At 49.5% G+C, this 25,151-nt stretch overlaps 1 protein-coding gene across 2 annotated transcripts; it reads left to right on the plus strand.

Annotated features, from left to right (window-relative positions):
• Window positions 1-124: 124 nt before the first annotated feature.
• On the plus strand, window positions 125-24,998 carry BNIP2 (BCL2 interacting protein 2). Of its 2 annotated transcripts, XM_060259896.1 has the most exons (11): window positions 125-276; window positions 5,899-6,026; window positions 6,235-6,299; window positions 7,625-7,792; window positions 14,229-14,405; window positions 14,505-14,607; window positions 16,154-16,285; window positions 17,090-17,176; window positions 17,268-17,366; window positions 19,597-19,632; window positions 23,442-24,998. In XM_060259896.1, exons 2-11 carry the CDS (start codon window positions 5,944-5,946, stop codon window positions 23,488-23,490), a joined length of 999 nt encoding a protein of 332 aa, XP_060115879.1. In that variant the 5' UTR covers window positions 125-276; window positions 5,899-5,943; the 3' UTR covers window positions 23,491-24,998. The 2 variants fall into 2 exon arrangements, with proteins under 2 accessions (XP_060115879.1, XP_060115880.1); XM_060259897.1 differs by lacking the exon at window positions 19,597-19,632.
• Window positions 24,999-25,151: the final 153 nt, after the last annotated feature.

The following is a 25,151-nucleotide window of genomic DNA, read 5'->3' on the forward strand; positions in this document are numbered from 1 at the left end:
CCCGCGCATGCGCTTCGACGTCTCAGAGGCCCAGCCTCGCACGCGCTCCACCGCGCACGCGCGACTAGCGGGTTTCCTCGCTCGCCTCCCGCCCTTCCTTCATAAGGGGGGAAAGGAGGCAAGCGGGGGGTCGCAGTAGGACGCCGTAATTTCCGGCTGGGTGACGTTCACTTCCGGGGCATTGCCAGGCGGGGGTCGTTGAGGCCGGCTGAGAGGCAGGGTGGGGAGAAGGGGGGCAGCTGAAAGCCCCCTTGGCCCCCAACCCCCCTGAGAGAGGTGGGTATTATGGGATGGGGCCTTCAGGGTATTATGGGATGGGAGTGGGGGGCGGTCTTGTCCATTCTCAGGTCCCTCTCCCAGGGGTGGTTGGTGTTGCGAATGTTGCTTTAGTGAGATGTCTCTTTATTGCATTTTATTATCTTTATTGTGCTTTGTTATCTCTGGTGGATTGCATTTTTTTTAAAGCTTTACTGCAGTGGTTTGTTTGTTTTTATCGTTGCTCTATTGACTTGCTTTTTTATTTTGCTTTTTGCAGCAGCAATAAAGAGGGGAGGGGGTCTCCAAAGGCCACTCTGCAAAAAAAAGTGGGGGTGGGAACTGTTTTTCAAGCAATTGCAAGTAATAAGCTGTGGAGTTTTGTGAGCAAAAATTCTGCTTTGTGAGCTACTGGCATTAAAGTTGTGAGCTGCTGTATAAATTAGTTTGCTCTGGACCATTTTTCCTGAGCTAAGACAAAAATGTGTGAGCCGGAGGCTAAAAACTGTGAGCTGGCTTACACTAATTCAGCTTAGAGGGAACACTGGTTGCAAGACCCCTTGTAAGAATTTTGTTTTGAAACAGCCGTTTTGATTTTAAAGAAATTTGTATGTTTTATTTTGCTGGTCTGTGAGTGTAATAAATGGTTGGCGGGGGGGGGGGTTAATCAAGGGAGCTTTGATTCTTTTCTTTTTTTTAAGTCAACTGAAATTGAGAAATGTAAATATATTGACTTGCTTTTTTCTTTTCCCCTTTGCAGCAGCAATAAAGAGAGGGAGGAGTTCTGAGCTGTAAAGCCCCCCTCTCTTTATTGCTGCTGCAAAAGGCTACTCTGCAAAAAAAAAAAATGTTTTTGAAGCATTTGCAAGACCCCCTATCTAAAATTTTGTTTTGAAGCTTTCTTTTTATTTTTAATTGTATGTTTTATTCTTTTTGTACATGAGTGTGATAAATGGTTGGGCGTTTTTTTTTAAATCAAGGGAGCTTTGATTTTTAAAAAATCAATTGAAATTGAGAAATGTAAACATAGTTGTGGGGTTTTTTTGCTTTGGTAATATCCCATTGTTCTGCCCAGTGTTCTCCCAAAAAGAACTTTGACTCTTGAAAGTGCATATCCTGAAAGCCTTGTTGGGCTCTAGGGTGCTAACTGGACTCAAATCTTAGCTCTTCTGTTGCAGACCAACACACCTGCCCTCTAAAAATAGGAATGGAATCAGAAGAGTTGGAAGGGACCTCCAGTGTCATCTAGTCCAACCTCTTGCACAATGCAGGAAACTCACAAATATCTGCCCACTGAAGTGGAGGGGGCTCGCTTACTCTGGCACCAGAGCAGCTAAAGGGGAAACTTCTGAGAGTAGCCATGTTGCTGTTCACTAGAACAGACAGATTCCAGTTCAGTAGCCCCTTAGAGATCAATGAGGTTTTCTAGGGAATGAGCCAAAATTTCCTTCATCAGATACAAGTTGGAAACTTCTATCTAATAAAGGAAGCTTTTGACTTTTAAAAGCACATACGCTGGAAAATGTTTTGCCTCTACCACTTGCAGGGTGCTGAAAGAGGATGGTTTGAAAAGATAAGAACATAAGAGAAGCCATGTTGGATCAGGCCAGTGGCCCATCCAGTCCAACACTTTGTGTCACACAGTGGCCAAAAAAGCGCCATCAGGAGGTCCACCAGTGGGGCCAGGACAATAGAAGCCATCCCACTGTGCCCCCCCCCAGCGCCAAGAATACAGAGCATCACTGCCCCAGACAGAGAGTTCCAATGATGCTGTGGCTAATAGCCACTGATGGACCTCTGCTCCAATCCTCTCTTGAAGCTGGCTATGCTTATAGCTGCCGCCATCTCCTGTGACAGTGAATTTCACGTGTTAATCTCCCTTTGGGTGAAGAAGAACTTCCTTTTATCTGTTCTAATCCGACTGCTCAGCAATTTCATTGAGTGTCCACGAGTTCTCATATTGTGAAAAAGGGAGAAAAGTCCTTTCTCTACCTTCTCTATCCCATGCATAATCTTGTAAACCTCTATCATGTTACCCCTCAGTTCACTGGGATTTAGCTAGATCACAGTATCGAAACACAGGAAGCTTTAGGGACTTGATCTGTTTGCAGAGTTCAGTATCTTCGAGCTGGGCACTTCTGAGACCAAGAAAGGATTGCTGGTGGGTGTTTTGCAACAGCAGATGTGATGTTTAGAAGATGATGCATGGCTTGCGAAAACGTGGCCGCTTCTGCTTTTGACCCGAAAGGGAAGTTTGTCTTTTAAGTTGGAAGAGCTAGATATATTCTCTTTTGTCCCGTGCCTGCGTGGATCTTCCTTCCGTAGTTGAATTCTCACAACAACTCATGAGTTAAGCTGTGCTAAGAACGAATGAGTAGCCTAAAGTCATCCAGGGAGTTCCATGGCAAGCTGGGATTCGAACCTGGATCCCTCAGTTGTAATCATACTGCTTCTTGTTATCCATTGCAGGGGGAGATCTGTTATGAGAGATATGCCGCTTCATCTATAGGAAATACCTGTGTTTCTAAAAAGTTGAGATAACTGGTCTGCTTACTTGCTATCCTTATGTGCAACCTGAAACTTCTGAGTTAGCATACATTGCCTCCTGTAGCACTCTCAAGGAAGTGGGCACAGGGTCGTAAGTTTAGAAGCACCCTATTAAAGTCAGGGGGACTTGATTCAGAATAAACAAGGAGAAGAACTGCATGCAGCTTCTGTTAGAAGAAACTCAGGAACAGGCTTCCATTTGAGGAAGGAAGATGCTAATAAAAGCTTGACTATACTAGGAGTTAAACAAACACAGAAGAGTTTGTTCTTCATTTGGTAGTGGTGGGGGACAGCGATGTGCTTTTTTTTTTTTTGCAGCTGAATTAATTGCTTGTCGAACTTGCTCAGAGTTACAAGATAGGGTGCTGACGAAACGCGTGTGAAGGACTTCTGAAATCCAGCAATGGCAGAAATGTCCTTCTGAATCTTTCCAGGTGATTCTAGGCATCTGGTCAGTTTCTTGGTGGTAAATAGCCTTGCTTGTACATGATAAGAACATAAGAAAAGCGCTGCTGGATCAGACAAGTAGTCCGTCTAGTCCAGCCTCCTGTCTCACAAAGTAGCCAGCCTGGAGGGCCAACAACAGGACACAGAGGCTGAGACCTTCCGCTGATGTTGCCTTCTGGTGCTGGGATTCAGAGGCCAACTGCCTCTGACTGTGGAAGTTAAGAACATCAGTAAAGCCCTGCTGGATCAGACCAGTGAGGGTCCATCTGGTCCAGCCTCCTGCCTCACAGTGGCCAACCAGTTCCTCTGGAGGGCCAATAACAGGGCAGAGAGGCCGAGGCCTTCCCCTGAGAAGAACGTCAGAAGAGCCCTGCTAGGTCAGACCAGAGAGGGTCCATCTAGTCCAGCCTCCTGTCTCACACAGAGGCCAACCAGTTCCTCTGGAGGGCCAACAACAGGGCAGAGAGGCTGAGGCCTTCCCCTGAGAAGAACGTCAGAAGAGCCCTGCTAGGTCAGACCAGAGAGGGTCCATCTAGTCCAGCCTCCTGTCTCACACAGAGGCCAACCAGTTCCTCTGGAGGGCCAACAACAGGGCAGAGAGGCTGAGGCCTTCCCCTGAGAAGAACGTCAGAAGAGCCCTGCTAGGTCAGACCAGTGAGGGCCCATCTAGTCCAGCCTCCTGTCTCACACAGAGGCCAACCAGTTCCTCCGGAGGGCCAACAACAGGGCAGAGAGGCTGAGGCCTTCCCCTGAGAAGAACGTCAGAAGAGCCCTGCTAGGTCAGACCAGAGAGGGTCCATCTAGTCCAGCCTCCTGTCTCACACAGTGGGCAACCAGTTCCTCCGGAGGGCCAATAACAGGGCAGAGAGGCCGAGGCCTTCCCCTGAGAAGAACATCAGAAGAGCCCTGCTGGATCAGACCAGTGAGGGTCCATCTAGTGCAGCCTCCTGCCTCACCCAGTGGCCAGCCAGTTCCTCTGGAGGGCCAACAACAGGGTATAGAGGCCAAGGCCTTCCCTGATGTTGCCTTCTGACACTGAAAGCTGACTGCCTTTGAATGTGGAGGTTCTTTTTGTCGTCAGCTGATGGAACGTATTGTCTGCCTGCCTGTTTTCACTGAGTTTTAATGCCGATTACTTAATGTGAGCCAATACAATCAATAGGATAAAAAGACATTGAGTGAACACAATAATAGGAAGAAGGCTGCAGAAATCTGAGAGAAGGCGTAACTATTAAATATGACATGTTAAACCAGGAGTGTCAAACTCATTGGTTATGACTTAAATGTGACCTTGTTGGGGTGGGCCATGTCAGATTAGGTAGCAAAGATATAAACTTTATAAAAGACACAAACACAATTAAAGATTTTTTTAAAAACACTTAAAACATTAGCACTCATTGGTCTTAAAGGGGCTACATTTGCATTTAATAATAATAATAAATTTATTTTTATATCCCGCCCTCCCCCGCCAAAGGCAGGCTCATTTCTCCCCTGGAATCCAGGGAACTGGGCAAAGGAAACTCTGGCTCTTTCCTTCCTTCCCCAGGGGACTGTGGGGAGCAGCCTTTTCCAATAGAAGGAAGAGAGACTTGGGTCAGTAGCTCTGCTGTGCGATTGAGAGAGCCTGGAGATAGGGAGAAGGAAGCAGATGACAGCCAGTTGCTCGAGGGCCTGATAGGAGCCCTCCAGGGGCCTGATTCAGCCCCCGGGCTGCATGTTTGACACTCCTGTGTTAAACAGTGCAAGGAATAGGATTACCATCCTAGTGAGTCAGGTAGGAGTCTGTGTTGGGAAGAAGTATCATGCCTATTGTGATCTGAGTGTCTTGTGTTCTGTGTGTGGAACTGTGTCATTTAACAGAAGCAGTTCAGATTGAAGCAGCCGGTCTTCCTGTGACTTGAGAAATGGCAGTTCTGTGTGTTTACGTCCCTGGAGGCTATTGAATTGCTGCCTCATCAGGCAATAAGATGTGCTGTGTGGAACGTGTAGAGATAATAACCTCTCTGGTTACGTGTTGAGGCAGCAAACCAAGACCGTGTCAATCAATGACAAGCGCTTGCTGGGCGGAGTGTATTTCAATGAAATTGTTGCTGCAATTTCCTGTTCCTAGAATGTCAGAAGTTCTCTTGGGGGATCTTTTCCTTTAGTTTCCTGTAAGGCAGTTTCTAACAAGAAGTGTGTGCGTGTGTATCCTAACTCAGTCTCACATTATATATGCACCTCCCCCCACCACGACTACTTTTGACTTTTAGCAGACAGTTGGAAACAGTTTTTTTTTTTTTCCAGATTTGGTTAAGTTCACTAGCAGACCTGAATTGTGGTTTTAAATTTTGCTTTTATGGCTTTTTTGTGTGCATGGTTTTTTTGTGTGTGTGACCTATGTTGTAAGCTGCCTTGCACACTGTAAGAAAGAAAGGCAGCTAATAATTTTATCAATAAACGGAGGCACCTTGCGAACAATATGTGTGAAAGAGTCACGCATGGCTCCCAAGGCACACTTTTCCACCCCTGCTATAGACCGAGCGATGCCAATTCATTGTATCCTTTAATTATCAAGGCTGTTGCTGTTTCTCATCCAGTCTGAGTTCTGCTTTCTTTGGAGGGTGTCTTGATTCCTGGGCAACGAGGACCAATGTCAATATTTTGCAGTTCCTGGTTGACATCTTGATAAGGAAAGGAGGCGTTCTGGAGCCCATGGAGTCTTCATCCATCGAGGCGAAGCTGAGGATGGAGGGTGTGGAGCTGAAAGAGGAGTGGCAAGACGAAGACTTCCCACGGTAAGGGGGCACTGGGGCAAAGCTGAATCTGCGAGCAGATCGGCTCTTTCTCAAAGGATATCCGATTTCAGCCTGGCCGTGAATAAACCCTTGGCTTGTTTTTGTCAAAGGCGATACTGTGTGTCCCGTCCGTGTGCATTAGGGTGTTCAGAATGCTGAAACGATGAATTGAATAAACGTGTTCTGAAGCCTCTGCCTTCTCCTCTAGACCTCTTCCAGAAGACGACCACGATGAGGATCTACCGGATGGAACGAGAAGAGGGAATCGTTCTGGCAAGTGCATGCAGTCTAAAACTGTTTTAGCAACAGCAAGACAAGGGTGTTAGGATTCTTCCAAGTCACAGCTTAGGGTTTTCAAGGCAAGAGATGACCAGTGATAGCAGTCCTGGAATTCCTTGGTGGTCTCCCATCCAAATGTTCACGCTTAGCTTCTGAGATCTGATGGGTTCTGGTTGTCCAGGGCCTACTGTCCTTAAATATCGAGTAGCTCATCTTAAGGGTGGTGATGGTGAAAGATCTGAATGATCTCAGTGTTCTGCCCAGTGCCTTTTCACTTGTTCCACACACTTTCCAGCCCCCCTGGTGGGTGGCTATATCCAGTTCTGGAAGAGTAATTTCCGACAGAATGGGAAAGCAGGGTTTAGCTCATCTTCTAGGCAAATCACTGTTACTACCAATGCCTGGCTATAAAGAAATCCCTGCCAGATCAGGGATTTCTTTATAAGTGGTCCATCCAGTCCGGCATCCCATCTCTCACAGTGGCCAACTGGTTCCTCTAGACGTCCCACAGCAAGGCTTAGAGGCTGGCCGTTCATAAAAACTGTCCAGCTGGATCAGACCAGTGGGAGTCCATCTAGTCCAGCATTCCGTCTCACACAGCGGCCAACCAAGTCCTCTGAAGGTCCAGTAATAGGGTACAGAGCTTGAGGCCTTTCCCTTGTAAGAATGTAAGAACAGCCCTGCTGGATCTGACCAGTGAGGGTCCGTCTAGTCCAACCTCCTGTTTCACACAGAGGTCAACCGGTTTCTCTGGAAGGCCAAGAACAGAACAGAGAGCACGAGGCCTTCATAAGAACATCAGAAGAGCCCTGCTGGGTCAGACCAGGGAGGGTCCATCTAGTCCAGCCTCCTGTCTCACACAGGGGCCAACCAGTTCCTCTAGAAGTCCAACAGCAGGGCACAAAGTTTGGTGTAGTGGTGAAGTGCGCGGACTCTTATCTGGGAGAACCGGGTTTGATTCCCCACTCCTCTACTTGCACCTGCTGAGATGGCCTTGGGTCAGCCATAGCTCTGGCAGAGGTTGTCCTTGAAAGGGCAGCTGCTGTGAGAGCCCTCTCCAGCCCCACCCACCTCATAGGGTGTCTGTTGTGGGGGAGGAAGGTAAAGGAGATTGTGAGCCGCTCTGAGACTCTTCAGAGTGGAGGGTGGGATAGAAATCCAATATCATCTTCTATCTTCTTCAAAGAACATCAGAAGAGCCCTGCTGGATCAGACCATTTTGCCCACCACCCCATCTCACATCCCAGCCAGTTCCTCTGCTCATCTCAGGACTTGAACATCAATCCTCCTTCTCTCTCCCTCCCTCCCGAACCTCTTAGAAGCCGGGGACAGCAAAGCAAAGAAGAAGCTGCAGGCCCCGAACATCAGCCTGACTCTGGATCAGAGCGAGGAATCCGTCTTGTCAGACGAGCTGGACGAGAGCGGGGAGGTTGACCTGGATGACCTGGACACGCCCTCTGAAAACAGTAACGAGTATGAATGGGAAGGTGAGACTCCTGCGTCTCTTGGCTGAGCGCTGCCTCCATGTTTCGGGCATGGGGCGGTGGGGTGGACAGCCCGGTCGGTGCTCTCTGTTGCCCTTTTTGCGAGGCTGACAAACTGGCCACAAAAGTTGGAGACTCACCTGCCCCATTCTCACAGGGCCCTGGACCGTTTCTGATCCGTGCAGCTGTTCCCTTGCTCAGAAAGGGCACTTTGTAGAAGGAAACCCAAGGGCTGGGTTTTTTGGCTTGCTCAGTGGCCGTGGGCACATGCTAGAACCCCTGCACGGCTTTCTGCTTCGTTCTTCCTAAGAACATAAGAGAAGCCATGTTGGATCAGACCAATGGCCCATCCAGTCCAACACTTTGTGTCACACAATGGCCAAACACTCTGTGTCACACACTGGCACGGTTTCCTCTTTGAGAAAGACTGCCGACAAGACCCTAGATGTGGGGGGGAGGGAGGTGGGGGTTACTGCTTTACATTTTGGCAACACCTGCAGATCCCTAGTCCACTAGAGAGACCCCCCCATCCCATTGTGGATAAGCATATGGAGCAGAGGTCCATTGGTGGCTATTAGCCACAGCATTTCGTTGGAACTCTCTGTCTGGGGCAGTGATGTTCTGTATTCTGGGTGCTTGGGGGCGGCACAGTGGGAGGGCTTCTGAGGTCTGGCTCCACTGGTGGACCTTCTGATGGCACCTGGGTTTTTTGGCCACTGTGTGACACAGTGTTGGGCTGGATGGGCTACTGGCCTGATCCAACATGGCTATTGTGTTCTTATTGTGGGCATGTTGGGGTTAAAATAGGGCTGTCTGTGCACAGGGAGGGCCTTTGCATGCAGAAGGTCCCAAGTGTGATCCCCAGCATCTCCAGTTAGAAAGGACCAGGCAGTAGGTGATGTGAAAAGACCTCAGCCTGGGACCCTGGAGAGCGGCTGTCAGTCTGAGTAGACGGTATTGATCCCCACAGACAGTAGAGCCTGATTCAGTATAAGGCAGCTTCCTGTGTTCGTGTATTACAGTGGAGGGGCCATGGCTCAGTGGCAGAGCCTCTGCTTGGCATGCAGAAGTCCCAGGTTCAACTCCTGGCCAGTGTTCCTCCTTAGCTGAGTTAGCGTGAGCTAGCACACCAGATTTTTAGCCTCCGGCTCACACATTTCTGTCTTTGCTCAGGGAGGATGGCCCCAGAGCAAAACCATTTATGCAGGAGCTCACAACTTTAATGGCAGGAGCTGATTAATTTTTGCTCACGGGACTCCACAGCTTAGAGGACGCATTGCCCCCAGGCCTCTCCAGTTGAAAGGACCAGGCAGGAGGTGAAGGGAAAGAAAGACCTGCCCGAGACCCTGGAGAGAGAGCAGCTGCCAGTCTGAGTAGGCAATGCTGACCTTGATAGACCCAGAATCTGATTCAGTTGAAGGCAGCTTCATATGTGATGCTCTGCATTCCTTTCCAATTAACATTTTTATTGAACTTTCTTTAACCATGATACAACAGTCCTTTAAACCTTGAAAGTTACAGAACAGAGGATTTAGTATAGTAACAGGTATACATGTCTAATGTATAGAATTTAACCATTAACATTTGCGGTATTTTGTGTAAACAGGGTGAAAATAATTTTGAATTGCTTAACTTACTTTACTATTTTCTAGGTAGATTTTAAGCTAACTAAAAAGATACATATTTCCTAAAAGAATATTAATGATTGGTACATAAGATTACTTGGTATAATCTCCTGTTGAGTTAAAAAGGTAACTAGTGGGAACCAAAGGATTACAATCTTTTTCTCATAAGATGACAAAGAAGAGGTGTTATAACAACCAAAGGCAATTTTACTATAAATAAAATGTTCCCAAATTTTGTCATACCAATTGGCCGCAATTAATGGTGGAAGTGTGAACGGCGTTCTCCTCCCGACCCGGACCTCTCCTGGCCTACCCGCACCGCAAACACGCTTGAAACGCGATAAAAACATAAAATGCTCTGCATTCCTGGAAACAAATACAGTTGGATAAAACTGCCAGAGTCTAGGGCAAGGGTGGCCAAACATGCTTAATGTAAGAGTCACATAGAATAAGCGTCAAATGTTTGAGAGCCCCAATACAGGAAAACAGATGTTTGAGATCTACAAGACAGGAAGGAATGGAGGAAAGTATGTAGGTGGAAAGAAAGCAAATAGATTGTTGAGAAGGGGGAGGTGGAAAGAGAGCAACTTTTAACTTGAAATCCATTTTCCAAGACTCTGGCTGGCTTGGCTTGGAGAAGTGATGTAAAGGGACAAATGCCTTCTCCAAGTGATCCCGTGGAGTGGTGGAGGCTTTGAGAGCCGCACAATATGTGTGAAAAAGCCACAGTTTGGCCACCCCTGGTCTAGGGTAGGCATTCCCCAACGCTTCTCTGGTATGAGCCTTCGTCTGCCCCCCCATCTAGTCCCCCTCACTAAGATCAGTGGAGGAGGTCTTGTTCCGGACACCCTCTTTGCCAGATGGGAGAAGTCTTGTCACCAACACTTGGTTTAGGGAGTGGGTCAAACATTTCTTCCGTGATGCAAACGTTACCGATCCCTGGTATGTCTGCGGAGAAGTGGCACGAGTAATACTTGTACCTCTCTGGGTTGCCCAGTGGGGGCAGAGCTAGCATCAATGTGGCATTGGTGCCCAGGTAAAATGCCCAGGACTGGAGAGCCAGAGGGGTAGGTGTACAGTTGTTCACTGTACAGTTGCTGAGTTGTGACTAATGCTCGTGCAGCAATCTCGTCTCTGTGACTTGCCAGATCGATAAATAAGCTACGCCCAGGGCTTTTTTTGGTAGCAAGAACTCCTTTGCATAATAGGCCACACACCCCTGCTGTAGCCAGTCCTCCTGGAGGTTACAGAAGGCCCTGCACTAAGAGCCCTGTAAGCTCTTGGAGGATTGGCTACATCAGGGGGGTGTGGCCTAATATGCAAAGGAGGTCCTGGTAGAATTCCACCCCTGTAGCCAATCCTCTTGGAGCTTACAGAAGGCCCTGCACTAACAGCCCCTGTAAGCTCTTGGAGGATTGGCTACATCAGGGGTGTGTGGCCTAATATGCAAAGGAGTTCCTGCTACAAAAAAAACCCTGGTTAAGCCAATGTTGTTCTTGAAAGGCATTCAGTGTTACTTGGCCCAGGACAGATCTTCTAGAGCAGGGGTCCCCAACCCCTGGTCCGTGGACCAGTACCAATCCGTGGCCTGTTAGCAACCGGGCCGTGAGTTGTATAATTATTTCATTATATATTACAATGTAGTAATAATAATAATACGACATTGGATTTATATCCTGCCCTCCACTCTGAATTTCAGAGTCTGAGTGGCTCACAATCTCCTTTACCTTCCTCCCACACAACAGGACACCCTGTGAGGTGGGTGAGGCTGAGAGAGCTCTTACAGAAGCTGCCCTTTCACAGGCAACTCCTGTAAAAGCTATGACTGACCCAAGACCATCCCAGCAGCTGCAAGTGGAGAGGAGCGGGGAATCAAACCTGGTTCTCCCAGACAAGAGTCTGCACACTTAACCACCACACCAAACTAATAGAAATAAAGTGCACAATTGTATCCTCCTGAAACCATCGTCCCCTCCCTGGTCCGTGGAAAAGTTGTCTTCTACAAAACTGGTCCCTGGTGCCAAAAAGGTTGGGGACCACAGTTCTAGAAGGTGTGACGTTTTTTTCCCCTCCCAAGACCAATTTCAGGGTGTATCTTTGCCCTCTGGACATCCCGTTCCACAGAGCGAGGACAAGGTAGCCATTTCAGAGGGGAACCTTGCTGCTCTGCGGTAGAAGAGCCAGATTCAAACCCAGGACCTTCAAGACCAGCAAGATTGGAGTTGGGGGGGTGGTATGAGCTTTCAAGGGTCTAAGCTCTCTTCGTCGATACCTGCCAGAGTGTTACTGGACTTGAATCTAAAGAGCAGTTCTTTGAAATTAGCGACTGACAGTTTGGGGCAGGCAGCTAACATGTCTTTTGTGTATTCGGTGGTGCTCTGCGGTGGTGTGTTGTTCGGCTGTGCTTCCGATGTGTCAAGAGAAATGGAGCAAGATCAATAGTTTCACGGGATGGATCCCATGGAAATTCTTTTCCTGATGCTAGGCCATGTTAGGCTATGTTAACTTGCTTAACATAAGAACCACATTAGAATAAACATCAGATGTTTGAGAGCCGGAAGACATGAGTGTCAGATGTTGGAGAGCAGGAAGGAAGGAAAGTAAATAGATGGGAGAGAGGGGGAAGGGAGAGATGAAAAGAAAGCAACTTCAAATTCACTCCAAGCTGCTGGCTTGGCAAAGCGATTTAAAGAGTCAAATGCCTTCTCCAAGCCAGCTGATGCGGAGGTGGGGGCTTCGAGAGCCACACAATATGTGTAAAAGAGCCACAGTTTGGCTCTAGAGCACGGGTGTTTAATTCATTTGCTATGAGTGCTAGATCTTGACCTTGTTGGGCCGGATCATATGTGTCATAAAATGTAATGCCTGGTCAGGGAGATACAAACTTTATAAAGGACACAAACAAACACTCAGCCTAATCCACCTCCCTGGCTTGTTGAGCCTCAGGCAACAGAAGGAAGAGAGGCTCGGCTCAGTAGCTCTGCTGTTCTATTGAGAGAGTCTGGCAAAGCTAGCTCTCCTTCCCCCACTTCCTCCCCAAGGGAGGGGTTTTGCTCTGTTGCTCCTGGGCGATTGAGCAAGCCTGGCAAAGCAAGTTGTGATGCAGAAGGGAGCAAGAGAGGGAGAAGGAAGCAGACAACAGCCAGTTGCTTGTGAAACTGATAGGAGCTCTCTGGGGGCCTGAGTCGGCCCCCGGGGCTGTATATTTGACACCCCTGAACTAGAGGCTGTTTTGATCCTCTTCTCTCAAAGGAAGGCACTTCCATTGCATGTCCTGTGGATTCAAGCCCCACGTGTGTTATTTTTTCGATGCTGTGAGCGAGAGAGGGTGGGGAGTGGTGTGTCACTGGAATAAGGTTTCTGTCTCTTCTCTTCTCTTTAATGCGGCGGTCAGCGTTTCCCCGGAGGGATAGTTTCCATTAACAGCTCTGACTTGGAAACCAGCTACTAACACGCGGTAGTTTTTCTCACACCTAGTGGGTAAGGCTTGTGCTTCTGACATTTCTTTAACCAAGTCCTGATGATGATTTTTTTTTTCAAGAGTGCCTCTCCTAAATACCGGAGATCTCGCTGGGTTATGATTGAAACCTCTATTTGCATGTCTGCCGCAAATTGGTGGGTAGAAACGGCTTGCTGCTAAATCAGTAATGAATGGGGCAAATGTTATTCGGAGGTTTCATTATGCAGAGCGGTCCACAAGGGTTTTCAGTGCTAATCCTGGATTCAGGTGGGTAGCCGTCTTGGTCTGAAGCAGCAGAACCAAGTTTGAGTCCAGGGACATCAAGAATCACAAAACTGAGAAACTGTAGGAAAATACTTCAAGCTCCCAGAGCACTCAGTGGGGACCTCAAGGTATCTGTTTTATCGCAAAAGAATGTCAGAAAGAGTCTAGAACTGGAGATTGCTGAGTTACAAGTTATTCCAGCACTCAGGACAATGGAACCTCCAGGGCTTAACAGAGATACCAGGTTCTTATCTCATTACGCATGCTAATGTCGTTCAGTTCTCAGATCTGTTGGTAAATTTTTATTATGCTATGTGCTAATCTGCTGCTATTCACAGGTTTTTACCAGTTGCCTTCATCCAATTTTAGCCCAAATTGGCCCTTCCTGGAAACATCCTCCTCACCCTCTACCTAGGGCTTTTTTTGTAGCAGGAACTCCTTTGCCTATTAGGCCACACCCCCTGATGTAGCCATTCCTCCTGGAGCTTACAGTAGGCCCTGCACTAAGAGCCCTGTAAGCTCCTGGAGGATTGACTACATCAAGGGGTGTGGCCTAATAGGCAAAGGAGTTCCCGCTACAAAAAAAAGCCCTGCCTCTACCTATAGGGAATAGTTGGTGACTCTGCTCCAATGTATCTGAAGAAGTGTTCATGCACACGAAAGCTTACACCCAGAATAAAACAGTGTTAATCCTGATTCGTTTTAGGTCTCTCCGCAAAGTTTGCGCTGTGAAGTGTGAATACCTGTGTTTCAGATTGAGAAAAACACATTGCCTGAATCGAGGGGCACTTAGATCAACACTGAAAACACCTTTATGGCGGGGCTGCACATGATAAACGTTGATTTTTCGGCTAATCAAAGGGCCAGTTCATATTAATGTCTGATATATTCAGGGGTTTTGGAAAGAAATCAAAACTTGCGCACATCCGTGTATCGAGCTGTCCTGTTTGGCCAGTCTCTCGAGCAAAAAGTTTCCAGATGGGAACTCGTGGCAGTGGTCTTGAAAGCGTTTTGAGTCCCTGTTTGATCTCCCCTGCGGTTTGCAGCGCCACGGCGTATTAAACTTCTTTCCCCCCCCCCCCTCGGACAGACGATCTTCCGAAACCCAAATCGACCGAAGTCATCAGGGAAGGAGAACTTCCGGAATACTCGGCCTCCGAGGAGAAAGAGGAGGAGCGGCGCTGGCGCATGTTCCGGATCGGAGAGCAGTCCCACCGAGTGGACATGAAGGCCATCGAGCCTTACAAGAAAGTGATCCGGCACGGAGGTCAGGAGGGGGGTTAGGAAGGCGGTCTGCGATCGCTCCTGGGGAGAGCAGGAAGAAGCGCTCGGGTGACCTCCGGTTTATTTTCCCCCTCCTTTCTAGGATATTACGGCGATGGATTAAATGCGATTGTTGTGTTCGCCGTTTGTTTTATGCCGGAAAGCAGTCAGCCAAACTACAAATACTTAATGGATAACCTATTTAAGTAAGTTGCACTCGGCGAACCTGCCTTTTGTGGTGTTGAAATTGGCTCCTGCGAAACCTGGATGGCCACAGCCATGCCTGATTTATCAGACCTCAGAAGCTCAGCAGAGTCAGCCCTGGTTAGTACTTCGACGGGAGACCACCAGGGAAGTCCTGGGTTGCTACGCAGAGGCAGGCAAGGGCAAACTACCTCTCTTCATCTGTCCTGAATGGGATAGTCCAGGCTAGTCTGATCTCAGCAGATCTCAGAAGCTAAGAAGGTTAGTCCTTGGATGGAAGGCCACCAAGGAAGTCCAGGGTTGCTACGCAGAGGCAGGCAAGGGCAAACTACCTCTGTTCATCTAGCCAGAATGGGATAGCCCAGGCTAGTCTGATCTCATCAGATCTCAGAAGCTAAGAAGGTTAGTCCTTGGATGGAAGGCCACCAAGGAAGTCCAGGGTTGCTACGCAGAGGCAGGCAATGGCAAACTACCTCTCTTCATCTGTCCTGAATGGGATAGTCCAAGCTAGTCTAATCTCATCAGATCTCAGAAGCTAAGAAGGTTAGTCCTTGGATGGGGGGCCACCAAGGAAGTCCAGGGTTGCTTCGCTGAGGCAGGCAATGGCAAACCACCTCTCTTCATCTGTCCTGAATGGGATAGTCCAGGCTAGTCTGATCTCATCAGATCTCAGAAGCTAAGAAGGTTAGTCCTTGGATGGAAGGCCACCAAGGAAGTCCAGGGTTGCTATGCAGAGGCAGGCAATGGCAAACTACCTCTCTTCATCTGTCCTGAATGGGATAGTCCAGGCTAGTCTGATCTCATCAGATCTCAGAAGCTAAGAAGGTTAGTCCTTGGATGGAAGGCCACCAAGGAAGTCCAGGGTTGCTACGCAGAGGCAGGCAAGGGCAAACTACCTCTCTTCATCTGTCCTGAATGGGATAGTCCAGGCTAGTCTGATCTCATCAGATCTCAGAAGCTAAGAAGGTTAGTCCTTGGATGGAAGGCCACCAAGGAAGTCCAGGGTTGCTATGCAGAGGCAGGCAATGGCAAACCACCTCTCTTCATCTGTCCTGAATGGGATAGTCCAGGCTAGTCTGATCTTGTCAGATCTCAGAAGCTCAGCAGAGTCAGCCCTGGTTAGTACTTTGACGGGAGACCACCAGGGAAGCCGAGGGTTGCTACGCAGAGGCAGGCAACGGCCGACCACCTCTGTTCATCCCTTGCCCTCACCTGGATGGCCCAGGCTAGCCCAGTCTCATCACATCTCATAAGCTAAGCAGGGTCAGCCCTGCTTAATACTTGGATGGGAGACCTCCAAGGAAGCCCCGGGGTTGCTATGCAGAAGCAGGCGGTAGCAAACCACCTCTGCTTGTCTGCACTGAACTGGATGGCCTAGGCTAGCCTGATCTCATCAGACATCGGAAGCGAAGCAGGGTCAACTCTGGTTAACACTTGGGTGGGAGACCGCAAGGAAGTTCAGGGTCGCTACGCAGAGGTAGGCAGTGGCAAGCCGCCTCTGTTTGTGGCCCTTCGGAGGTGACCTGGGCCCTGCTGCTCTCCTCGTAGGTTTGTGATCGGAACGCTGGAGTTGCTGGTGGCCGAGAACTACATGATCGTTTACCTCAACGGCGCCACGACGCGGAGGAGGATGCCCAGCCTGGGTTGGCTCAGGAAGTGCTACCAGCAGATCGACAGGAGGTAAGAAGGGAGGGGGAGGCCCTCGTAGACGTCTGGCAGCAAGAAAGCACCGCGACGGATGGGAAGCAAGCTTAAACTGTGCCAGTTCCCTAGTCGCCCTGGCTGCGTCACTGGGGTTCTGAAGGTTCCGGGGGGAGAGATGGTGCCTAGAAGGAACGGGCAGGAATGCTGAAGGACGCTGAAGGAGAAACAAATTAGGCAGCTGGTGTACAGTCCCTTGACAGTGAGGCAGAATTCCTTTGCGTAAAGCAGACTCCCTTAAAAGACACCCTTCCAAAAAGGTGTCATTGTCCAGCAAGAAAAGGCCACCTATTTAACACTGCAATGTCAACATCCCACCATATCCCCATCTGTGAATACCACCCAGCCTCCGTTTCCGGTTTTGCCAACTTTCGTCTCTGTGAGCCGCTGAGCAGGGATCGTCTGCTTTGTCCCGGCAACTAGGTGGAGGACGCAGACACACAGCCCCATCTCTGCCCTTCTCCCTGACTGGTTTGCCCTTCTGGTTCTGCTTCCCGCCCAGGAAACCTGGCCAGAGCCTGACCCTCCGCAGGTAGGGGGATGCGCCTCCCCTTTGTTCTCTCTTCCAATCACCTCGGTATGACGATGATGTGATCTCGCTGCTGTTCGTCCAGCTCTAGTGAGAGTTGCTGATCTGAAGCTTGTAGCTCCTTAGGAGTTCCTTCTAGCAACATGTAGAGCGGTAGCCAGCACCTGTGAGGCTCTTAACATCTGCCGTGCCAAAGCTTAGCGTTTTGTGCTTGCGTCGTTCCCGCAGCTGACTCTCTTCCTGTTCAACTTTAGGCTGAAGAAAAATCTGAAATCCTTAATCATAGTTCATCCCTCCTGGTTTATTAGGACGCTGCTGGCAATCACGAAGCCTTTTATTAGGTAAAGCTTAAAAATATGTGTTTATCTGTTAAAAAATACGCAGGTATGTTTGCTTTTAGTAGTAACCGCATTTTCTAATCTTTCTTTTTAGCTCAAAATTTAGCCAGAAAATCCGCTACGTCTTCACTCTGGCTGAGCTAGCGGAGCTGGTCCCCATAGAATCCGTGGGCATACCGGACTGCGTAAAACAGTAGGTTTTGAGTATTGTTTTTTGCGTCTATATCTTAGCTGCATGGCTGCTTTGGTGGGGAAGTTTAGCTTCTGGAAACGACGCCTTGTTTTCGCACTTGCAAAGTCGTGGCCTCTCTTGGAAAGAGAGTCTCTCAGCTTACCAATAAAATGAATTGCGGTGAAGATAGCGGACCAGATCCTGCTGTCCTCTGCCACTTTCCTCCAGTGCAGAAGGGGGGGGGGCTTCTGCTGACATGATGGTTGCCAGTCTTCCAGGTGGTGGCTGGAGATTTCCCAGAGTTCCAGCTGATCGCTAGGAAACTGTGATTGGTTCCCCTGAAGGAAATGGCAGGGCTTTTTTTGAGCAAGAACGCACAGGAACGCAGTTCCGGCTGGCTTGGTGTCAGGAGGTGTGGCCGAATATGTAAATGAATTCCTGCTGGGCTTTTTCTACAAAAAGCCCTATGTGAAACGATGGTGACTTCAGGGGTGTGGCCTAATATGCAAATGAGTTCCTGCTGGGCTTTTTCTACCAAAAAAGCCCTGGGAAACGGCATCTGTGGAGGCTGGATTCCATGGAATCATATCCTCGCTCAGCTCCGTTCCCCTCCCCAAAACTCTGCCTTCCTCGGGCTGTACCCCCAAATCTCCAGGAACTCCCTAAATTAGTGTTGGCAACCACACCTTGTGGGAGGGCTCTGGCTCAGCAGGGAGCTGTGAGCACCAGAGGAGAGCAGCAGCAGCTAGCGAGAGGCAGCCAGCCCAGTGGAAACAGGTTGCACATATGAACGAGGTTGCAAATCTGTGTTCTTCTAGGATTAGGAGTGAGAGATGGGAATGACCACAATGGGAAATGCCGGATTAAATAGCGGAAGGAAGCAAAGCACCCTTAGATCTGAGAGCTGTGGCTGAAAGGGTTAGTGTGGCTGATTACAAGTGGTTTAAAGCCTGACTGTGCCAATTCCCTAGTCACAAAAAATCCTGTGGATCTCTCCCACAGAATCCAGCATTTCCCACTGGCTTGAGGAGAAGAAGAGGAAGATGATGTTGGATTTATATCCCGCCCTACACTCTGAATCTCAGAGCAGTCACAATCTCCTTTACCTTCACCCTTCACAACAGACACCGTGTGAGGTGGGTGGGACTGAGAGAGTTCTGGCAGAAGCTGCCCTTTTAAGGACAACTCCTACGAGAGCCGTGACTGACCTAAGGCCGTTGCAGCCGCTGCAAGTGGAGGAGTGGGGAATCCCAGAGAAGAGTCCGCGCACTTCACCACGACACCAAACTGGCTCTCTGCACTTGCAGGAAAAGCCCTGGGGGAGAACAGGGGTCCCCTCAGCTGCCACAGCTCCCCCGACTGCTTTTAGAAAGTGGGCGGGGCCAGGTGAGGCTTTTGCCCTGGGGGGTTTCCGATTGGCTGTGCAGATTAAGAGGCATTTTTTCCAGCCAAGAGCCAGTTTGGTGTAGAAGAGCAGCGGACTCTTAATTTGAAAAGCCAGACTCAATTCTTCATTCCTCCTCCGCTTGAAGCCGGCTGGGTGACCTTGGGTCAGTCCCTGTTCTCTCAAGAGCAGTTCTCAGGAGAGCTTTCTCAGCCCCACCGACCTCACAGGCTTCAGTTGTGGGGGGAGGAAGGGAAGGAGATTGTAAACTGCTCCAAGACTCCTTCAGGTAGTGAAGACTAGGGTATAAAGCCAACTCTTCTTCCTAAAGCGTTGAAGAATGTCTATTAGTTATATACAGCCTTGCGCCTTGATGTTTTGTGGTTGGCTCCGCCTCCAACGGCAGCCATTTTGTGGTCACGCCCGCCGCACTGTGACAGTTCCAAAGCTGCTCATGTGCTCAAAAAGATTGGGGACTCCGTGGGCCAGGGGAAAAGCTCCTTAGCGGAAAGGGTTCATGGGATGCAGTGCCCCACGTCTGACCACTTCTGCCGAGTTGCACTCTTGCCAGAGTTCTGAGTTCCAGTCTAGACTCTGGAAAAACACTCCTAGGGTGATGCAGACCGGTTGATATTCTGATCTACTTTTCAGAGGGATTGTGAAGCTTGGCGGGGGTGGGGAGGACAAAATATGCTGGAAAATTGGGTGTGATTTTTGCAACAAGAATCCTGTTTGCATCAGCGCTTAAAAGCAGGCGAAGGAAAAGGGTCTCCGCTGAATTGCCGTTGCCTTCAAAACTGCCTGGGGGTTGGCTGGTGTACAGTATTGCGCTTTCAAAAACTAAAAATCCCATTTCCCCCCACCAAGGTACGACGAAGAAAAACTTAAAAAGAAAGCCAAAAGGTACACGCACTTCTTGATCAGGGCTTTGTCTAATCTTAGCCAGTTTTGCACGGGGCTGAGGCTGACTTCAGCGGGCTGGGATGCATTCCGCATGTGTGAATGAACACACACCTGCCGGCAGGGCTCGGCCCGTACTCTGGCTTCTGCGCTCATGCAGTTGTTGCACGTTCCTTGCGTTGAGTAAAAAACCTGCTTGCCGCTTCAGAAGTCAGTCGCTTCGTCCCAAAAGCTCACACCTTTTGTCCGCTCGTAGCGCTAAACTTTGGGCTCGCCGAACTGCAGATACTTCCCCCTCGAAGTATTAGCAGCAGTTTCCGCAAAATGTTTCCCGAACGCTACATTTCTAGCTGTCGCTGAAGTTTAAGAATTGCCTGACTCCCGCCCCAGTTGGCTTTCTAGCTTCCGGTGGTCTCTGCATGCGGAGTGCTTCCTCTCTCTCTCTCTCTCTCTTTCACCAGTTGCATGCTTGGGTTCTTTTCCGGTGCTTGGACGCTCACGCTGTGCTCACGTGCTTGTTGCAGCTTCTTGAGTTCATGGAATGCTGTTCAGTCAGCTGCTCAACCATCGCTATTGCTACTAACTGCTCACTTGATCTAGAGTGCGCCCTGGGGGGGCAGGAATGCTTCCCAAGATGCCTTATGCTAAAATTCCTCAGTTTAGGTAAGGGGGCAGGCTGCTTAGTTATGCAGCCAGACGAAAGCAGTCTCTTTATAAGACAAGGGAACTTAGGACCCTCGGGGAAACACAACCGAGGCGTTTATTAGGCAGCTTTTTCACCGAAAGGGGCATCTCTGCCATGTTTAACACCCTCCCTCCAACTTGACTGTTGTCAAAAGAAGCGGAGGGATAATCTCTGGAATGTTTTTCAAGGCTGGCTGGCACCTGACAGAGGAGAATGCGAGTTTTCGGTTTTTCTTCAGGGAGCGGCTGCAGCTTGGTTACAGCATCTGCTTGGCAAACAAAAGGGCCCTGGTTCAATCCCCAGCATCTCCAGTTAAAAGGATCACAGGTAGCAGATGACGTGAAAGCCCTCCGCCTAAAACCCTGGAGAGCCGCTGCCAGTCTGAGTAGGCAATACTGACTTTGATGGACCCAGTGGGGGGTCTGATTCGGTATAAGGCAGCTTTGTGTGTTCGTGCGTTACAGGGGAGGGGCCGTGGCTCAGAGGAAGAGCCTCTGCTTGCCATGCAAATCTCGAAAGCTAAGCGGGGGTCGTCTCTGGCAAGTCCTTGGAGGGGAGACCTCCTGGGAATACCAGCAGTCAGGAAGGCAAGGGCAGGCTTTATTCAGCCCACCTCTCTGAATATCCTCCAGGCTTCTAGCAGGGGTCGGGCAGCAGAGGTCGCCATGACTTCCAGGTGCAGACTCGCACAAACGCACACACACTGTGTGAAAAGGGGCTGAATTCAAAAACTGGGCCCAAGGCATTGCTCATCAGCCGTGTCGGTCTCTGTCTCCATGGGGGGGGGGTCCACCTTTCGCCCACACAGCTGGCGGAGGGAAGGGTTACCGGTATAAGCAGTAGCCGGAAAACCAGCCAACTCAGAGGCAGGGCTCCGTTCGCTTTTGGAGCGCTCGAGAGTATGAGACAGAGACACTTAGGAAGCCTTGTTTATCTGGCTCGATTCCGAATGTTTGACACGGCCGGACAAGCGAGGAACCCTGCTTAACCCGGGCTTCCTGTTAGCCGGAAAAGTTCAGCTCCGTTGCAGGTCGGTCATCAGCTTTCAAAAGGCAGGTTCCCGGAGGATGTTGCAATGGCCACAGGAATAAACAGCTTTAAAGGGGGTTAGATTCATGGAGGAGAGGTCTGTCAGCAGCTGCTGGCCAGGGTGACTGAGGGGAACTTACACATTCAGAGGCACTGAGCCTCTGAATCCCAGAACCAGGAGGCAACACCAGGGGAAGGCCTCAGCCTCCGTGCCCTGTTGTTGGTCCTCCAGAGGAACTGGTTGGCCACTCTGTGAGACAGGAAGTTGGACTAGATGGACCCTCACTGGTCTGCTTCGGCAGGGCTCTCTTTATGTTCTTCTCAGGAGAAGGCCTTTGCCTCTGTGCCCTGTTGTTGGCCCTCCAGAGAAACTGATTGGCCAGTGTGTGAGACAGAAGGCTGGACTAGGTGAACTACTGGTCTGATCTAGCAGGGCTGTTATGTGCTAATCGTAATGGTCTCATTCTTTTTGCCATGTTGTTGGCCCTCCAGAGGAACTGGTTGGCCACAGTGTGAAACAGAAGGCTGGACTGGATGGACCCTCACTGGTCTAACCCAGCAGGGCTCTTCTGATGTTCTTCTCAGGGGAAGGGCTCAGTCTCTCTGCCCTGTTGTTGGCCCTCCAGAGGAACTGGTTGGCTCCTGTGTGAGACTGGAGGTTGGACTAGATGGACCCTCACTGGTCTGATGCAGCAGGGCTCTTCTGAGGTTCTTCTCAGGGGAAGGCCTCGGCCTCTCTGCCCTGTTGTTGGCCCTCTAGAGGAACTGGTTGGCCACTGTGTAAGGCAGGAGGCTGGACTGGATGGACCACCAGTCTGACCCAGCAGGGCTCTTCTGATGTTCTTATGAAGGCCTTGGCCTCTGCCCTGTTGTTGGCCCTCTAGAGGAACTGGTTGGCCACTGTGTGAGGCAGGAGGCTGGACTGGATGGACCACCAGTCTGACCCAGCAGGGCTCTTCTGATGTTCTTATGAAGGCCTTGGCCTCTCTGCCCTGCTGTTGGCCCTCCAGAGGAACTGGTTGGCCCCTGTGTGAGACAGGAGGCTGGACTAGATGGACCCTCACTGACCTGATCCAGCAGGGCTCTTCTGATGTTTTTATGAAGGCCTTGGCCTCTCTGCCCTGTTGTTGACCCTCCAGAGGAACTGGTTGGCTCCTGTGTGCGACAGGAAGCTGGACTGCATGGACCCTCCTGGTATGATCCAGCAAGGGCACTTCATAAGTCCTTAAGGCTGACATGTTTCAAAATATTTGCATCCACCGTTTCAGTCTCTCGGGCAAACATAATTTTAAAAAGGCGTAAGCCACCATCAGTAGTGGATCTTCAACCACATCTCAACTCCCTAGCTAAGTGTCTTAGATATATATTGGAGACAAAATCAAAAATTGGGTGTGGGAGGGGGAGAGAGGCAGTGTAAGACCTGAAGGTGCCACATCCCACCAAGGGCTAGCGGATTCAGTGATGTCCTTCAGTCCTGCTAATCAGCCATGCTGGGGTCAGGCTCACTTTGAGTTACTTGCTCTTAAAATTGGGGAGGGGGATGGCTGGGGCTGTACCATGTAGTGCCAATGAGGTCTTTATTCAGGAGTGGCCAAACCGTAGCTCAGGAGCCACATGTGGCTCTCTCACACATATTATATGGCTCTTGAGACCCATTAGCCAGTTGAAGGCATTTAAATCACTTCTTCAAGCCAGTTGGAGAAGGCATTTAAATCACTTCTCCAAGCCAAGCCAGCCAGCAGCCTGGAGAATGCAGATAATGGTTTCTCCCACCTCTTCCTCCCTTCTGACTCTCAAACATCTGATATTCATGCCTTGTAGCTCTCAGACATCTGACATTTATTCTATGTGGCTTTTGCATTGAGCAAGTTTGGCCACCCCCGTCTTTCGTAACTCTGAAAAGGTCGCCTCGCTAACTTCACCAATTCTCGTTCATGATTCACCAGGGAAATCCGGCTGCTGCTCTTGTGCGTGTGCTGTTTCATTGAACTCCCGAGTGGACTTTCTTACGCCTCTAAAGGACACCGCTTGTTGTTGTTTTTTAGTTGAATGAAGTGAAGTTGAGCTTCAGTTTTTCTTTTCTCCGTTTCACAAGCAGAATCGACCAAGAGCTTAACGGAAAACAGGAACCGAAGACAGAGCAGTGAAGGTTTCCACCACCGCCTCTGGTTGGAGTCGAACCAAGACCGAGAAACGTGCCAATGGAATGACGTCTTGCCTTGAAGAAACGCGTCGAGGCGGGAAGTTCGCCTCCGGACTCCCGCCCATCGGTTGTTGTGTCTCAGCACTGGCTCGCCCCATCCAGACATATAGCTGCCTTCCTTGTAACTGCCTTATACTGCAAGCGTCGTGGAGCACCATAGGGGGGCGCCTACGGTTTATCTAAAAGGATGCTTATTCAGTAAATATTTATAATGCATAAATGTTAAAGGGAAGGAAAAGAGAATAATATATATATATATATTTTTACAACTTCTTAAAAACAATATATAACGTCTGCTTGCAGGGGATTTTTGCGAGGAGACAAAAGCCCAGCAGCTCCAGTTTAAAAGGATCTCTTTGGTAATAAAAGCGCATGGCAATGTCTTGGAAATGGTGGCCCCCTTTCGGTAGACGGGGAACCCCACCCGCACCCTCTGCTAGTTGGGGATAATCGGCTGGGCCTCCTGTGTTGGAGGTAAACCCCAAGCCATCAGCCTAAGTCTGTTGTCTAAGGGGCTTTTTAGTTTTGGCTCTGAATTAGGCACGTTTGCAAACAGATTCAAAGGAGGCCAGCTTGGGTTGTTTTTTTACTCGTTTGAACCGTGAACGGCTGATGCGCAAGCCAGCCTTCATCATCCAAAGGTCCGTATCGGCACCTCACAGAGACACATTCTGCACAGAAGTTGCCAGCCTGAAGGGCAGAACTGCGCATTAATCCAACCTGGGGCTGCTGCCCAAACCGGCATCCCCGTGTTGGGAGTTTCCTCTCTCCGTAACACTTAGCACCCCTCCCTCCACGTTCTGCCGCCATGTGTTTTCCTTGTCCTCCAGTGACCCGGGATAGAGAAACACACCCTTTTGGAGACACAGGGCTGGCTGAGTATGCCAAAACAGTAGGGGCAGAATTGGACGCAGGGATGCCATTTTCCAGCAGCAGCTCTGTTTCTCTCCCCTTCTGTGCCCAGATGCACTGCTTTTCCCCCCCTGCCGTTTTGTAGAGAGTTTGTGCCTTGTGCTTTTTTTGATCAGCACCTTCCACCAGCACTAAATTCACTTTATAAGTTTTTAAAGGAGTCTTTTTATAAAAAAAACTGCACATCCACAAGCTTTTCACGTGTGCGGGAATTTACTTGGTCCTAGCGTGGCTTGAATCCTTTGGTCTTGGGTGAATGTTAGGTCACATGTTTGTCCCACGCATTAATCCCAACACCATCAGGGCTCTGAAGTGGATGATTTGGGTAGTCATCGACTGAGAAATACGTTGACTTTCTGGCAAGAGGAAAAAGCCTTCAAAGAAATATTTCGTTTGCATTTTAAAAAGAAAACGCGTCTCGTCACTCATGAGCTACTTGTCGACACGTTGCCCATCTCCCAAACAGTGTTTACGTGGGAAATGCTTAGCTGTGTTGGTTTATAAGCGTAGTCAATAAACAGTGTTTTTACAGAAATAAAATGACTTTCATTGGGTGTCTCGTTAAGATTGCACCAAAACCACTTCGAGAGGATTGTGGCCAGAAGGCCCTTCTTTCTTCCTGGATGTTGCTGCTGGTTGTCTTAGCTGGAACTGTTTGTTTCCTCCTTCTATTTTGGGAATGCTGGCTGCATT

This window comes from Heteronotia binoei, chromosome 19 (genome assembly GCF_032191835.1).
Source record: "Heteronotia binoei isolate CCM8104 ecotype False Entrance Well chromosome 19, APGP_CSIRO_Hbin_v1, whole genome shotgun sequence".
NCBI classification, from domain to species: Eukaryota; Metazoa; Chordata; class Lepidosauria; order Squamata; family Gekkonidae; genus Heteronotia; species Heteronotia binoei.